Here is a 13,706-nt window from a genome sequence, read left to right as displayed (position 1 = left end):
TTACCCATAATGCTAGACCTTTTCATAGTAACGAGGCCACAAAATACAAGTAAAATAGGCGAAAAGTGATACTTGAATGTTACCTTTAACTCATACCAAAGTACAGTGGTAATACCAAAACTGTTATCTAATGCAAATTAGTAAGCATTCAATTGAATGTAAAATAAAAGAAAGAGATTTGCATTTCTATGGTGCCCTTTACGTCCACCGGCCGTCCCAAAGTGTTTTACAGCCAATGAAGTACTTTTTGAAGTGTAGTCACTGCTGTAATGTAGGAAACGCAGCAGCTAATTTGTAAAATATTTTGCCATTATTCAGCTTGAAGCTGTCCTTTTTTAATTTGGTTTATACAACCTGTACGATGTTACCTATGGAGGTGAAATTATTTTAATGACGGCTATTGTACGATTTACAGAGTGCGCTGGTTTGTACATGTATTACTCCTTGCCTGGTGTGACTCTTCACCAAAATGTTCCTCATGTATCACCCCAATTAGAATATTTGCACGACGGGACGATTGTGTTGGGGGTATTGGGCATGGCTTTTATTTTCAGCGAGTATTCAATCATTGCTAGTTCTACCTCTTGGACTTTGATGTAGTGTTTGCATTTGACCGCTGAGCATTTAGGGCTGTATGTCTTGTTTGATTTGTTATATTTATACTGATTTATTACATTTATATTAGCACAGGAAAACTTTAAAAAAAGAAACTTACACCAAGTAAAACAAACAGGCCCATCTGGCAGGCAGAGTTTCAACGCATCACAGGGCACAGTTTCACTCGCTATGTGCTAATAATAGTGACGGCTTATACTGAGATTCACATCAAGTGAACGAAAAACACTTTAAGGCTGTCGTTAATCATACTTTTCAGAACTTGAGAGGAGTTGGTTTATTTTGACTTCCTGCAGAAAATCTGATTTGGGGGTTTGTGGAATCTAGAATTTTGAAATGCTACCCCTTTTCTGGGTATTGGCAAAGTGACTGTTGATTTGCAAGAGGTTTGCTTTTGAAGGCAAGTGCTGTGCACCAGGTTGTGCTGGTGCCTGACTCTAATTAGAATTGACTGCATTAAGCTTGTTTGCGGTCTGCTTCTGACCGGCTTGTGGTTACAGCTTTTTGCACGTTAATGTCTGGCATTCTGCTCTGTTTTAAATGTCTGAAATGTAAACCAACTGGAAAATTGGGTATCTGTTGAACAAATGTACATGGTTTAAATTTTGTACATGATCAGATTGTCTCCATTTGCACATTTCAGAAGTTTATATTCTATGCCGCTGGATACAATACTAGCATTTTTTAAAACATTCGTTCTGGGATGTGGACGTCGCTGGCAAGGCCAGAATTTATTGCCCATCCCTAATTTCTAATGAGAAGATGGTGGTGAGCCACCACCTTGAACCGCTGCGGTCCGTGTGGTGAAGGTGCTCCCACAGTGCTGTTGGGGAGGGAGTTCCAGGATTTTGACCCAGGGACGATGAAGGAATGCCGATATATTTCCAAGCCAAGGTGGTGTATAACTTGGAGGGGAACTTGCAGGTGGTGGTGCTCCCAGTTGCCTGCTGCCCTTCTAGGTGGTAAATGTCGTGGGTTTGAGAGCTGCTGTCAAAGAAGCCTTGGCGAGTTGCTGCAGTGCATCTTGTAGATGGTACACACTGCAGCCACAGTATGCTGGTAGTGAAGGGAGTGAATGTTTAAGGTGGTGGGTGGGGGTATTAATCAAGCGAGCTGCTTTGTCCTAGATGGTGTCGAGCTTCTTGAATGTTGTTGGAGCTGCACGCATCCAGGCAAGTGGAGAGTATTCCATCCCACTCCTGACTGGTGCTTTATGATCCATAGTCATGTGCATTGGGAAGGATGCACATGGCTATGGATCATAACACTCCTTAAATTTGGTAAAGAACGCCTTAAAAATGTATTGTTGAGCATCTTCTTTACAGCTGCCTGTAAGCCATGAGCTACTGAGGAAAGGCCATTGAGCTCAGTTAGTCGGTTCCTATTAAAGATCATGTGCATTTTTCCTATCATAACTCTTCACCAAATCTCTGAATCCTGTTGGAGCTGACCTACTACAGGGAAAAACTGATTGATCCCTGTGAAATTCTTGGCTGCAAAGCTAATTAGGTGAAAACCCAGAATATCGATTTAATCTCACAACAGCTACTTTACAACTCTGATCAGTTAACGTGGGGTTGGAATGCAAAAGTGAGAAAGTGATGCTTACTGTGATGGCCGATAAATACCCAGGGCCTGATATCCCAGAGTACTTAAGGAAGTGGTCCTAGAGATAGATGCATTGGTGGTCATTTTCCAACATTCCATGGACTCTGAATCTGTTCCTATGGATTGGAGGGTAGCTAATGTAACCCTTTTTTTAAAAAAAAGTGGGGAGAGAGAAAACGGAATTATAGACCAGTTAGCCTGACATCGGTAGTGGGGAAAATGCTGGAATCAATTCTTAAAGATATAATAGCAGCGCATTTGGAAAGCAGTGACAGGATCGGTCCAAGTCAGCATGGATTTATGAAAGGAAAATCATGCTTGACAAATCTTCCAGAATTTTTTGAGTATATAACTAGTAGAGTGGATAAGGAAGAACGAGTGGATGTGTATTTGGACTTTCGAAAGGCTTTTGATAAGGTTCCACACAAGAGATTAGTGTGCAAAATTAAGGCGAGATTGGGGGTAATGTATTGACGTGAATAGAGAACTGGTTGGTAGACAGGAAGCAAAGAGTGGGAATAAACGGGTCCTTTTCAGAATGGCAGGCAGTGATTAGTGGGGTACCGCAATGTTCAGTGCTGGGACCCCAGCTATTTACAATATATATTAATGATTTAGACGAAGGAATTGAATGTAATATCTACCAGTTTGCAGATGACACTAAGCTGGGTGGCAGTGTGAGCTGTGAGGAGGATGCTAAGAAGCTGCAGGGTGACCTGGACAGGTTAGGTGAGTGGGCAAATGCATGGCAGATGCAATATAATGTGGATAAGTGTGAGGTTATCCACTTTGGTGCCTAAAACAGAAAGGCAGATTATTATCTGAATGGTGACAGATTAGTAAAAGGGGAGGTGCAACAAGACCTGGGTGTCATGGTACATCAGTCATTGAAAGTTGACATGCAGATGCAGCAGGCAGTTAAGAAAGCAAATGGCATGTTGGCCTTCATAGCAAGAGGATTTGAGTATAGGAGCAGGAAGGTTTTGCTGCAGTTGTACAGGGCCTTGGTGGGACCACACCTTGATTATTGTGTACAGTTTTGGTCTCCTAATCTGAGGAAGGACATTCTTGCTATTGAGGGAGTGTAGCGAAGGTTTACCAGGCTGATTTCTGGGATGGCAGGACTGTCCTTTGAAGAAAGACTGGATCGACTAGACTTATATTCACTGGAATTTAGAAGAATGAGAGGGGATCTCTTAGAAGCATATAAAATTCTGACTGGATTGGACAGGTTAGATGCAGGAAGAATGTTCCCGATGTTGGGGAAGTCCAGAACCAGGGCTCACAGTCCAAGGATAAGGGGTAAGCCGTATTGGACCAAGATGAGGAGAAACTTTTTCACCCAGAGAATTGTGAACCTATGGAATTCTCTACCACAGTAAGTTTTGAGTCCAGCTCGTTGGATATATTCAAAAGGTAGTTAGATGTGACCCTTGCAGCTAAAGGGATCAGGGGGTATGGAAAGAAGGCAGGTACTGAAGTTGCATGATCAGCTATGATATTGAATGGTGGTGCAGGCTCGAAGGGCCGAATGGCCTGCTCCTGCACCTCTTTTCTATGTTTCTATGTATCAGTTGGCTCTTAATTTTGCCATAAGTTTCTCTTGTTCTTGATTTTTCCCCACTAGCGGAAATAGTCTTTCCATATCTAACTCCTTTTAACATTTTAAACGCTTGGATCAGTCTTCTTCAATCTTTTATACCCATGAGAGGTTTACTGTCTCATCCAAAAGATGGCACCTCCGATAGTGCAGCACTCCCTCAGTGCTGCACCGAGGTGTTGACCTAAATTGTCTGCTCAAGTGCATTCTGACTGACGCATGAGTGTACCACTGAGTCGCGGCTGGCACTTTTATATTCTATGCCTCTGGATACAAAACCAAGGATTTGTGGGCCATCTACTTGTGCTGCCATTTTGCAATGACTTGTATATCTGAATACAATACTCATGAACCCTTTTTTCCTCTACTCCCTTTTAATGTGCTTTTTCTTCTGTGTTGTTGCTTTCATTTTCTACATTATCACCTATCTACGTCTTCCTGCACTTTTTCGCAATCTTGTCACAGTTTGCCATATCGCTCAATTTGGTGTCAATCGCAAACATTGTTCTTCATTTCCAGATTCTTGTACATAAAGTAAGAACAACTCCAATAATGACCTCTGTCCTCGTCAAACATTTTTCCAGTCCGAGCAGCTTCCTTTTGTTATGTCCCATTGCTGTCTGCCTTCTAACCATCTATAACCACATTTGCTATTCATCTCTTGGGGAGTGGCTAATCCAATGCTTTAAAAAAAGTCCATAGAAACCACATTTCCTTAACACACTCTTTAATGCTGATTGGCCCTGCTTAATTCATATTCCTCCAATCATTGTAATTTCTTCTGAATTATAGACTCCAGTAGCTTAATGACTACTGTAGTAAGGCTAACTGGCCTGCAGGTTCTTGACTTATCATTGATTTTTGGGCGGGGCCCCGGGAGAGGTTAGGAGCAGGAGGTGTGTTACATTTGCCACTTTCCAGTCCTCTAGCACAATCCTAATTTCCAAAGGATCTAGGAAAATTATAGCTATATCCTCTGCATTTCTTCCCTCAGCATCAGATGTAAACTATTAGCCAAGTGATTTGTTGATCTAGAAGAATTGCTGACTTACTCTGTGGCTCTGGAAGACTTGAACAGATAATAATGGAATTGCAATTGAATGGCAAAACATTGGGAGTTATAGTTTCTGCTTTGGGTGCAATCGGGGATCCGGGCGCACATTGCGCCCAGAATTGTGCTCGTTTTGAGAAGTTAGTTTTTTCTCTCCCTCGAGTTTCCGCTCAATCGGGCAGCGTGTTACAGGGTAACTTTAAAAAAAATTGCTTTAAAAATATTCCTTGATGTATTTAAGAGCGGTAATCTGGTGCAGTTTGATTAATACGGGGTGGGGGGTCGTCGGCAATGGGGGAAGAAGGTCAGGAACTTATGTTGGGGGAGAGGGGGCGGGCTGGGGCAGAGGGCGAAGATCAAGCACTTGGGCAGTGGGGCTGGGAGATGGGGCCAGTAACTTCTTTGGGGGATTGGGAGCAGTTCTTAACCCGTGAGAGTGAGCCTTGTCTGTTCTAAGTGAGCTCTAAATTGTCTGGAGTCGGCAGTCAGAATGGCTTGAATTACACTTTGCAAATAGTAACTGCTGGATGTGTCTTATCCTTCAAGGGGACCAATCAGCAATCAGGACTTGTCATCAAGGGGGCCCAATCAGAGCTTTAGGTGTTACAAATAAGCGCGTCGGTTTTTTAAACTAGTGCGAAAGATCGCATGTTGATGCGCTTTAAAAATTCCGTGATCTTTTACGTGGGTTACGCCGATTTCGGGCGAATTGCGCCAAGAAAACCAGCGCAACCGAGTGGAAACCTGCTGCTTTGTCTCTGACTGTTCCTAGTTCCACTTGAGGAAAATGCTTTACTGCATTTTGAAGCAGCCTTTACACAAGCAGATACCCCTTGAGATAAGTGCAGGGTCTGCATGCTCTTAATACCTGGATATGAACAGGGTGTGCACTTCAGTTGCACTTGATGTGTGAACAAATCTGTACAAAAGGGTTTTGTGACCCCCTTAAGTACTATCGTGCACAGTTTTGGACACGGACTTTGCATTCACGGTGATGGTGGCTTTTGCTGGAGGGCTCTTAAGCAACTTAGTATTTAGGTTCAAGATGGGATAGAAAAAGTATTCTTGTAAATTATTTGGAAATCTAACTATTTACAAAGATGAAACTAATAGAAAGTAGATGGGGGAGAAAATATATATATTTTTAAATAGGTGACTCACCAGAAAAATGGAGTCTATTTCAAAAATGTTGTGACATTAAGCATATTTTCCCATTGCACAGAGATGTTGAATCTGATTTGTCCTGTAACACTAATTTTTTCAAGTGCTGTATCATTGGCCCTAAAATTCCGGCCTCCCCGGGTCCATATGGAGCGGGTACAGACCCGGGGAGGCATCGCAAAAGGCAGTTTTCGGCGCACATGCGCATGCGCCAGAAACTAGCTTTTCCGATCTGTCAAGTTCTGGCTTGACAGATCAAACGCATCTTGGGGAGAAGGACATTCGCATGGGCGAGATTGCGCTGTTTGCCCATCTCTTGCCCAGTGAATGACCTTAAAACTCTTGCGCCTCGTAAAAGCAGACGCATAGCCTACCTTTACCAGCGTAAGAGTTTTAAAACATATAAAAATATAATTTAAAAACAATTTTTTATGTTAAAAATCCTTCCCACTAAGGTAAGTTTATTTTTAACCCTAATTACAAATCTTTAAAAATAAAATTCCGAAAAATATGTATTTTTTTCTAACACGTTTATTAACTTTAATTTAAATCTGGAAATCTGAAATAAAAACAGCATTCCAGTCAATTGCTGTCTGAATGGGAAAGGCGGGTTAATGTTTGTGGTGTGATTCTTGGTCAGTTTGTGTTGTCGTGTTATTCATTGGCGTGTTGATCGTTGGCTGTAATTGTATACGTTGCATCTGCGATCGCCTGTAAGATTCTTTGTGGTCGATGGGAAACCAGTGGGAGCTGGCACTGCCAGCATTTCTTTTCTTCAGCGAGTGGAACTGGCGAGGAACCTGTTTTAGAAACTAGGCTTCTATTCAAGTTGGCAGCTGAGGTAAGAGTGTTGATGGGATCACTGGAGGTGAGCGCATGATACCATTTGCGCTCGTCTCTAGCCGTGGAAGGGGTAGGTGTGGGAGCGTTTCCGTAAGAATGTCGTCGTCTTCCGTACCTCTCCCCTTTCCTCCTCCAAATTTCTGCTAAATTTCTGGGAAAGAGCAACTGGAGGAACAAGCCTGAAGGGGACCAAAATTGCCTCCTTCCATAAGCTACATTACCGCCTCTAAAAGGCGGGAATGGAGCAGAGAGGCCTTACCGACCGGGGGCAGACGGATGGGCCGACCCTTCCGAAATTGCCCTCGGGCCGGGAGGGGCAGGAACGGGTTACCGCACCGGCCGTTTTCCCACCGTGTTGGGCACGCGCCGGTCCCGTACCGACCGACGGCGACCCCTGTGGGGAATTGCCCCATGGAAGCAACGCGGTCGCTGATTGGTGTCACTGACAGCTTTTTCTATCGGGAAGCTGTGTGTGTCTGGGCGGTGCGTCTGCCCTTAAAGGGAGGGCGTGCTGCTGTGGTCGCCATGTTATTTTTTTATTGGCAGCCGACTGTCAGGTCGGGCCAACAATTATGCCCCCTCCTGGGCCCGGGTCGCTAACATGCAGCATGGAATCCCCTCCTGGCTCGGCCGAAACCCTCCCTAGTAGCCCAGTGGATCTAATTGAAAATTCTGCAGAGTTCGCAGCAGCCTTCCCCTTTACCTGAAGGGGAGGCACATTGTGACACGTCAGCACGGTACTGATGACTTGGAGCGACAGCCGTTCCAACCCACCACCATTTCTGCTCTGCTGATGACGGTCACTCCGACCCGCTCGCATTTCGGCCCCTCTCCCGACACAACACCACTCCGACCGGAAACAAAATACAAAGACCTGAATTTCTCTGGATTGTCTGCCCCACGCATTGGGGCGGACAGAGTACTTTAAAAGTGCTAGATGCCACCCGTTTCAGGTGGAGGGCATTTTCGGCCTCGAGGTCTTTTCCCTTCGTTGCTTGAAACTTGAGCAGGCCGCTGGGACGAGTAACTGATTAGCTGTTTTTGCTATTTGTGGGTGGGGCCATGAAGATTTGTCGACACCGTATTTATTCAGAGATCTGAATTTTCACTAACATTTCACATCGAGATATCACTGGACCTTGACTATAAACCAAAGTATAGTCAAAAAGGAAAGGAAATTAATCTGAACTATGTGTGAACAAAATAGTGTATTTGGTTTATTTTGGCAGATGTTGTGCTGAATGAATAGTAATGAGTCTTGGCATGCCATTCCATTCGAAGCATATATTTATTTTAGGCATTTAAAAAGAAAAAGATACAGTATCGCTTTTGTTGACTTCTCTCACACTGTCCAAAATCTCTGGCATCTACTTCAATCCGATCATCTCCACAATCTACTATTTTCTTAACAGGGTTGCTTTGGAAAATAATTTGTGGTTTGTCCTACAGATTGCTCCATGTAGTGAAGTCGCTAAGCTAATCGGATTAACCAATTTTGAATCTAATTTTTGAGTCCGTTTTAACACACTGAGCTCCCAATTCATGCTTGAGCCAGAAAGCAGTAGGTTTCTTCTTAACCTCTTAACTTCTAATGATATTTCTCATTAAGAACTTTGAGGGTTTAAAAGTCGTGAGCAAATGTCCATCTCACTCTGTCAGTAAGTGTTGAGTAATTTGATTGTGGCTTGGAGCAACAACAACTTGTATTTATATAGTGCCTTTAACATAGTAAAACGTCCCAAAGCGCTTCACGGAAGTGTTCTTAGGCAAACTTTGACACCGAGCCACATAAGGAGATATATTAGGGCAGGCTTGGTCAAAGAGATAGGTTTTAAGGAGCGTCTTAAAGGAGGAGAGAGAAGTGGAGAGGTTTAGTGAGGGAATTCCAGAGCTTAAGCAGCGGAAGGCCCCGGCCCCCAATGGTGTAGTGATGAAGATCAGGGATGTGCAAGAGGCCAGAATTGGATGAGTGCAGAGATCGAGAAGGGTTGGAGGGTTTTGAAAACAAGGATGAGAATTGTAAAATTGAGGTGTTGCCGGCCCTGGTGCCAGTGTAGGTCAGCGAACACTGGGGTTATGGATGGACGGGACTTGGTGCGAGTTAGGAGATGGGCAGCAGAGTTTTAGATGTGCTGAACTTTGCAGAGGGTGGAAGATCGGAGGCCGGCTAGGAGAGCAGTAAAATCTAGAGGTAACAAAGGCATGGATGAGGCTTTCAAGAGCCGATGAACTGAAGCAAGGGCGGAGACGGGACGATGTTAGAGGTGGAAGTCGTCGGAACGTATATTATTGAAGGTGATGGAAAGTGAGATGAGAAAAATAAATTGTAAATACACAGCCGATCTATGAGCATTTGTAAAGAGAACACGGGTTTAAAGTTTCAGCTGTAGACACAGTTCTGATCAGAATGTTACTCCCGTTTTACGGGCCTACTATGTATTTCCATCTTTTTCTAATATAAAATGGACCTGTTTCTTGTATTTTTGGGGGTGGAAAAGGACCAGGAAGGAGATGTGGGGGATGTGTCTGTTATTTGAAAAAATGTTCACTGCTCAGCACAGGAACCAGGAGGAGGCCATTCAGCCCCTCGAGCCTGCGCCGCCATTCAATGAGCTCATGGCTGATCTACCTCGGCTCCTATTACTCATCTTGGCTCCATATCCCTTGATAGCCTTACCTAACAAAAATCTATCCATCCCAGTCTTGAAAGCGCCAACTGACCCAGCATCCACATACATCAAGTTGTCTCTTCTCTAACTCCAACACAAGAGGCTGTGGTACTGAGCTATACCAAACAGGAGGACGCTAAATTCAATTCCTGGTCGGTGTAGAAATAGTTGTTCTTGGCCAGAGAGGCGGCTTGGGTGGTGCACTAGGACCCTGAGCTAGCAGGGGGATAAATTGGTGACCGTTATTGCTCCTGCTGACTCTCCAGCAGATGCTGCTTACATGTGTCGATCTCTGCTGATGACGAGATTGGGCTTGGGTGTGATGCCATCCACAGTTGAATGGCTTCCTGATGTTCACAGTCTAGGTTCATACATAAGAGCATGTGGAAACGTTCAAGGACAAGAAAAGGTCATTGATCCCAACCTTTTAATCTTCCCAATATCGGAACGTCTGGCTGCCATATGTTACTAATCAGATGAACGTATGAAGGGGACAAACTGGAGGATTTGCAGGGCCACCCTTTACTTTGAAAAGAAATTGTTCTCACAATGTGGGTGACGCTGGCAAAGTGTATATTGCCCATCCTTAGTTGCTCTGAGTAGGTGGGTGAACTTTCTCATTGAACCGCTGCAATCCCTGTGCTGATTGTGCTGTGGGTGGGGTGGTGATGCTTCCACAATGATGTTGGATAGGGAATTCCAAGATATTAACCCAGCAAGGATCTATGTCTCACGGTTGTTTGCAACTTTGAGGTGATGGTGTTCTTACAGTATTGTTGCTCTTGTCTTTCTCAGTGTTAGGAATCGCAGGGAGAGCAGGAACTGTTGTCTCTCAATACCAATATGAGCCAGCACCTTGGAAAGGGGAGTTAATTAGAAAAAGAAAGTAATATATATACACTCGATGGCACTGTTCATCCACCTTAATGATGCTTGTTGTATGTTTAGATTCACCGGAGTAAGAATAAGTGGAAGTTCCACCTGAAGGACGGGATCATGAACCTGAACGGGAGAGATTACGTGTTTTCCAAAGCCATTGGAGATGCAGAGTGGTAAGAATTCAGATCCTCTTGAGAAAGGACAGGCTCATCGGACTGGACTAACGTGCACTTCAAACTGAAGTACGAAGCCTGCAAGTGAAAAGAATACAGAACTACTGGAACCCAAGCTACTGAGTTGTACAACACTACATTACGTGGGGGAAAAGCCTTGCCACTGAAATGGCTAACATTTTACAGAGCGAGAGAGAGAAAAAAACCAATGTGCTTAACTATCAGTCATACCATAATACAGTCACTGCTTGCCGATTGATGAATTACATGTTCAGAGCTGGCGAGTTTGCAAACTCCCACCGAGCAAGACTCTTCTAAGGAGAAAGCGTTTAGAGGACCCGGTCACTGTGCTTTGTGCTAAGTGCTGTCATTTCAACTGGATAGAAACTGAAATAAATTAAAACATTTTAAAAAACTGTTCTTTTATAGGGGAGGTGTATAGCTGGGGAAGGCAAATCTTGTAAATTCAAATCCCTTCTCTTTTGTGTAGTGATTGAATAACTTCCTGAGCTAGGACCAACACATTCTTAAGGTGTAACAATGACTGGTATATTTAAAAACAAAAAAGAAGTCAAATAAAGTTGACAGGTGACTTTTGAATTGCAAGCGGTTTGATGACCTAGCCACTTATTCCGTTGACCTTTTTATGCTGTGATTCTATTACGGTATGCAATATAGTTGAGACGGACTCTTCTAAACTATTGTCTTCACACCATACCTGTGATAATTTTGAAAATTGGCCAGATCCCAGTGGCTGAATATACCAAACTGTGCTCTTATATAATAGTGCTGTTATCAAGTGTTCCTTTTGAGGGCATGTTTCCTAGTTTAATTTTTCTCCGTTTCACTATGTGGCACATCACACTATACTGTAGATCAGTGCGCAGTCTAATTTTAATTGACAATTTTTACTTTGGACTGCAACAGACCATTATATTAGGTTTTAATAGAAATCATCATTCTTGTTTATTTTTCCTCCCCCCCCCCCCCCCCCGCCCATCTGTTTCATGTAATGGTTTTCTAATCTTGTGAAAAATTTGGAATTTAATAGAACAGTGAGGGAATTTGCCTTTTTAAAAATGATGAGAGTGACATCACTTTTAGCTGTGTTTTCAACAGACAGTATTATGCGATTACTGAAATGATTCTCGAGTACAAGAGGGGAAAGAAGTGGCAAAGTTTGCACATGGAGTGGTGGAGCTTAAGGAAAAGATGAGCGCCTTTTAAAAGAAGTAATTTTACTTTCTAATACAAAGCCAGCCATTTACAAGTTTTGCTTTTTTAAAAAAAAAAATTAGAAATGAAAGCCTGTACACACGGCAAGTTGGGAAAAAACAATTTTCATCAGCTGATCTCTTTTCTACTACCCACAGCTACTTAGTCAACCGGTGTTGTACATAAGTGTAAGAGGGAAATCTATTTATTATGTTTGTATAATTCATCTTGTACCATTTAAATCAAGGTTCTTAATAAAATAAAGTCATCTTCGTTTAAAGCCCTGCTTGTAAGACAATTAGAGAACTTAGTATTTTGTTGTACTAAGATCTATTTTAAGTTACTTTAAAGTATTTTGCCTTTGCAAAAATTTTAATTAAAAATGCCCTTAAAGTTTGTGTTTATTTCTTTAATTTACTAGATTTCATGTAATTCCGCCTGGGAAAGTGAGTTGCATACACAGAATGTGGCTTGAGTTTTACCCTGGGCATTGTAGGCTTCAATTCAGATTGATGTTTGGGTGGGTGTATGTATATATGTATATAATTAATCCCGGCTTCAACATTTTAAACTGAGTGAGAATGAATGCTTTGTTATAATTTATATTTTTCATTTCAAATATATTGTGAATCGCTCAAATTGGACAATTCATTGTACAAAAATTAAAAGTTCACTATTTGTAATGCTTTGGAATAGAGTATTTCAACTTTCATTGAGCAAAGGTTGCCAAAATTAATACATAGGATATGTTGGTCGCTAACCACGGAACCAGCTCAGTGAGGGACTGAAGGGTTGCACTTTACAAAAGTCGACACAATGATCTGGCCAAATTGTTCACTGGTGGAAAGGTTCCACCAGCAGGGACGACCCACTAACAATGAGGTAACTAGCAGAGCAGTCCCGGGGTAAAGCTATTTTCAGTCAAATGGTAATGGTGGTGTAGAATAAATTACCAGACGAAGATATTGTATAAATGGGTTTATATGATTTCTGGAAAGGGAAGATGAAGGAATGTGGTGGGGAGGTGAGGCTGACTTCTGAAAATTGGGAGAGACTTGTTCGACTTAATGGTCCTTTACTGTTTTTAAATTCTGTGCTTCCGTCCCAATAAATCTACCAACTGGAGCAAAGGATAGACAATCTCGAGGCTTCCCTGCAAATGAGTGGCATCAGACCTAACTCAGTGGGTGAGGTTTATACGTAAAGACAACACGCTCTGATTAGCTTAGTTACAGAGCCAGTCCAGCAGCCAGGGTGGCTATCCAGACTACCATCTAAATAGACAAACTATTTGCAGCGGTCCAGCATGGACATCTTGCTGCAGGTTCAGAATGGCACACCAAGGCAGCTGTCAGCACAGATGTTTCTGGCTGAGAATTTCATGGTTCTGTACTGTTGTGTCTAGTTTAATTGAAACTATTTTACACGTACCAGTTGGGACTGAGGCTGGTTGACAGAAGCCGACAGTTAAAACAGATGTAAACCGTTGTCGAGGCTCCTTCTACCATCATAAACCAAATGAGACGTCATCCCATTGACGGTCAGAAATAATTGCCTGCACTGAGGGAATTTGCCTTGAAAGTTTTTTTTTGTTCGGTGACAAAAATCAAACGTTGAATTTAGTTCAGATTGTGTTGGGAAGTTTCAGGTTAGCCTGAATCTGGCATTATTTGTCTGGACCCAAGCATAGAAGCGCTGTACTCCTGAAATGGCAGCATTATTCTTGCCAAAAGCAAAATATTGCGGATGCTGGAAATCTAAAAGAAAAATAATAGAAACACTCAGCAGGTCAGACAGTATCTGTGGAGAGAGAAAAACAGGTCGATGGCCGTTCATTATTCTTGAGCTCCTTTTTGAGATTTTAAATTTGAGGATTGAACAAATAGAAACCA

The 13,706-nt window shown here is 42.7% G+C and overlaps 1 protein-coding gene across 2 annotated transcripts in view; it reads left to right on the top strand.

The window, feature by feature from the left end:
- The window catches only part of gtf2a1 (general transcription factor IIA, 1), a 61,455-nt gene extending 48,948 nt beyond the window's left edge, over positions 1–12,507 (top strand). For both annotated transcript variants that reach the window (XM_070879647.1, XM_070879648.1), the window contains exon 10: positions 10,496–12,507. In XM_070879647.1, the coding sequence (XP_070735748.1) occupies positions 10,496–10,603 (108 nt within the window). In that variant the 3' untranslated portion in view covers positions 10,604–12,507. The remainder of the gene's footprint in view (positions 1–10,495) is intronic.
- Positions 12,508–13,706: the final 1,199 nt, after the last annotated feature.

The sequence above is a fragment of the Pristiophorus japonicus genome, chromosome 4 (genome assembly GCF_044704955.1).
Source record: "Pristiophorus japonicus isolate sPriJap1 chromosome 4, sPriJap1.hap1, whole genome shotgun sequence".
NCBI lineage: Eukaryota > Metazoa > Chordata > Chondrichthyes > Pristiophoridae > Pristiophorus > Pristiophorus japonicus.
The sequence above is the reverse complement of the archived record's forward strand: the minus strand, read 5'-3'. Positions and strand labels throughout refer to the sequence as shown.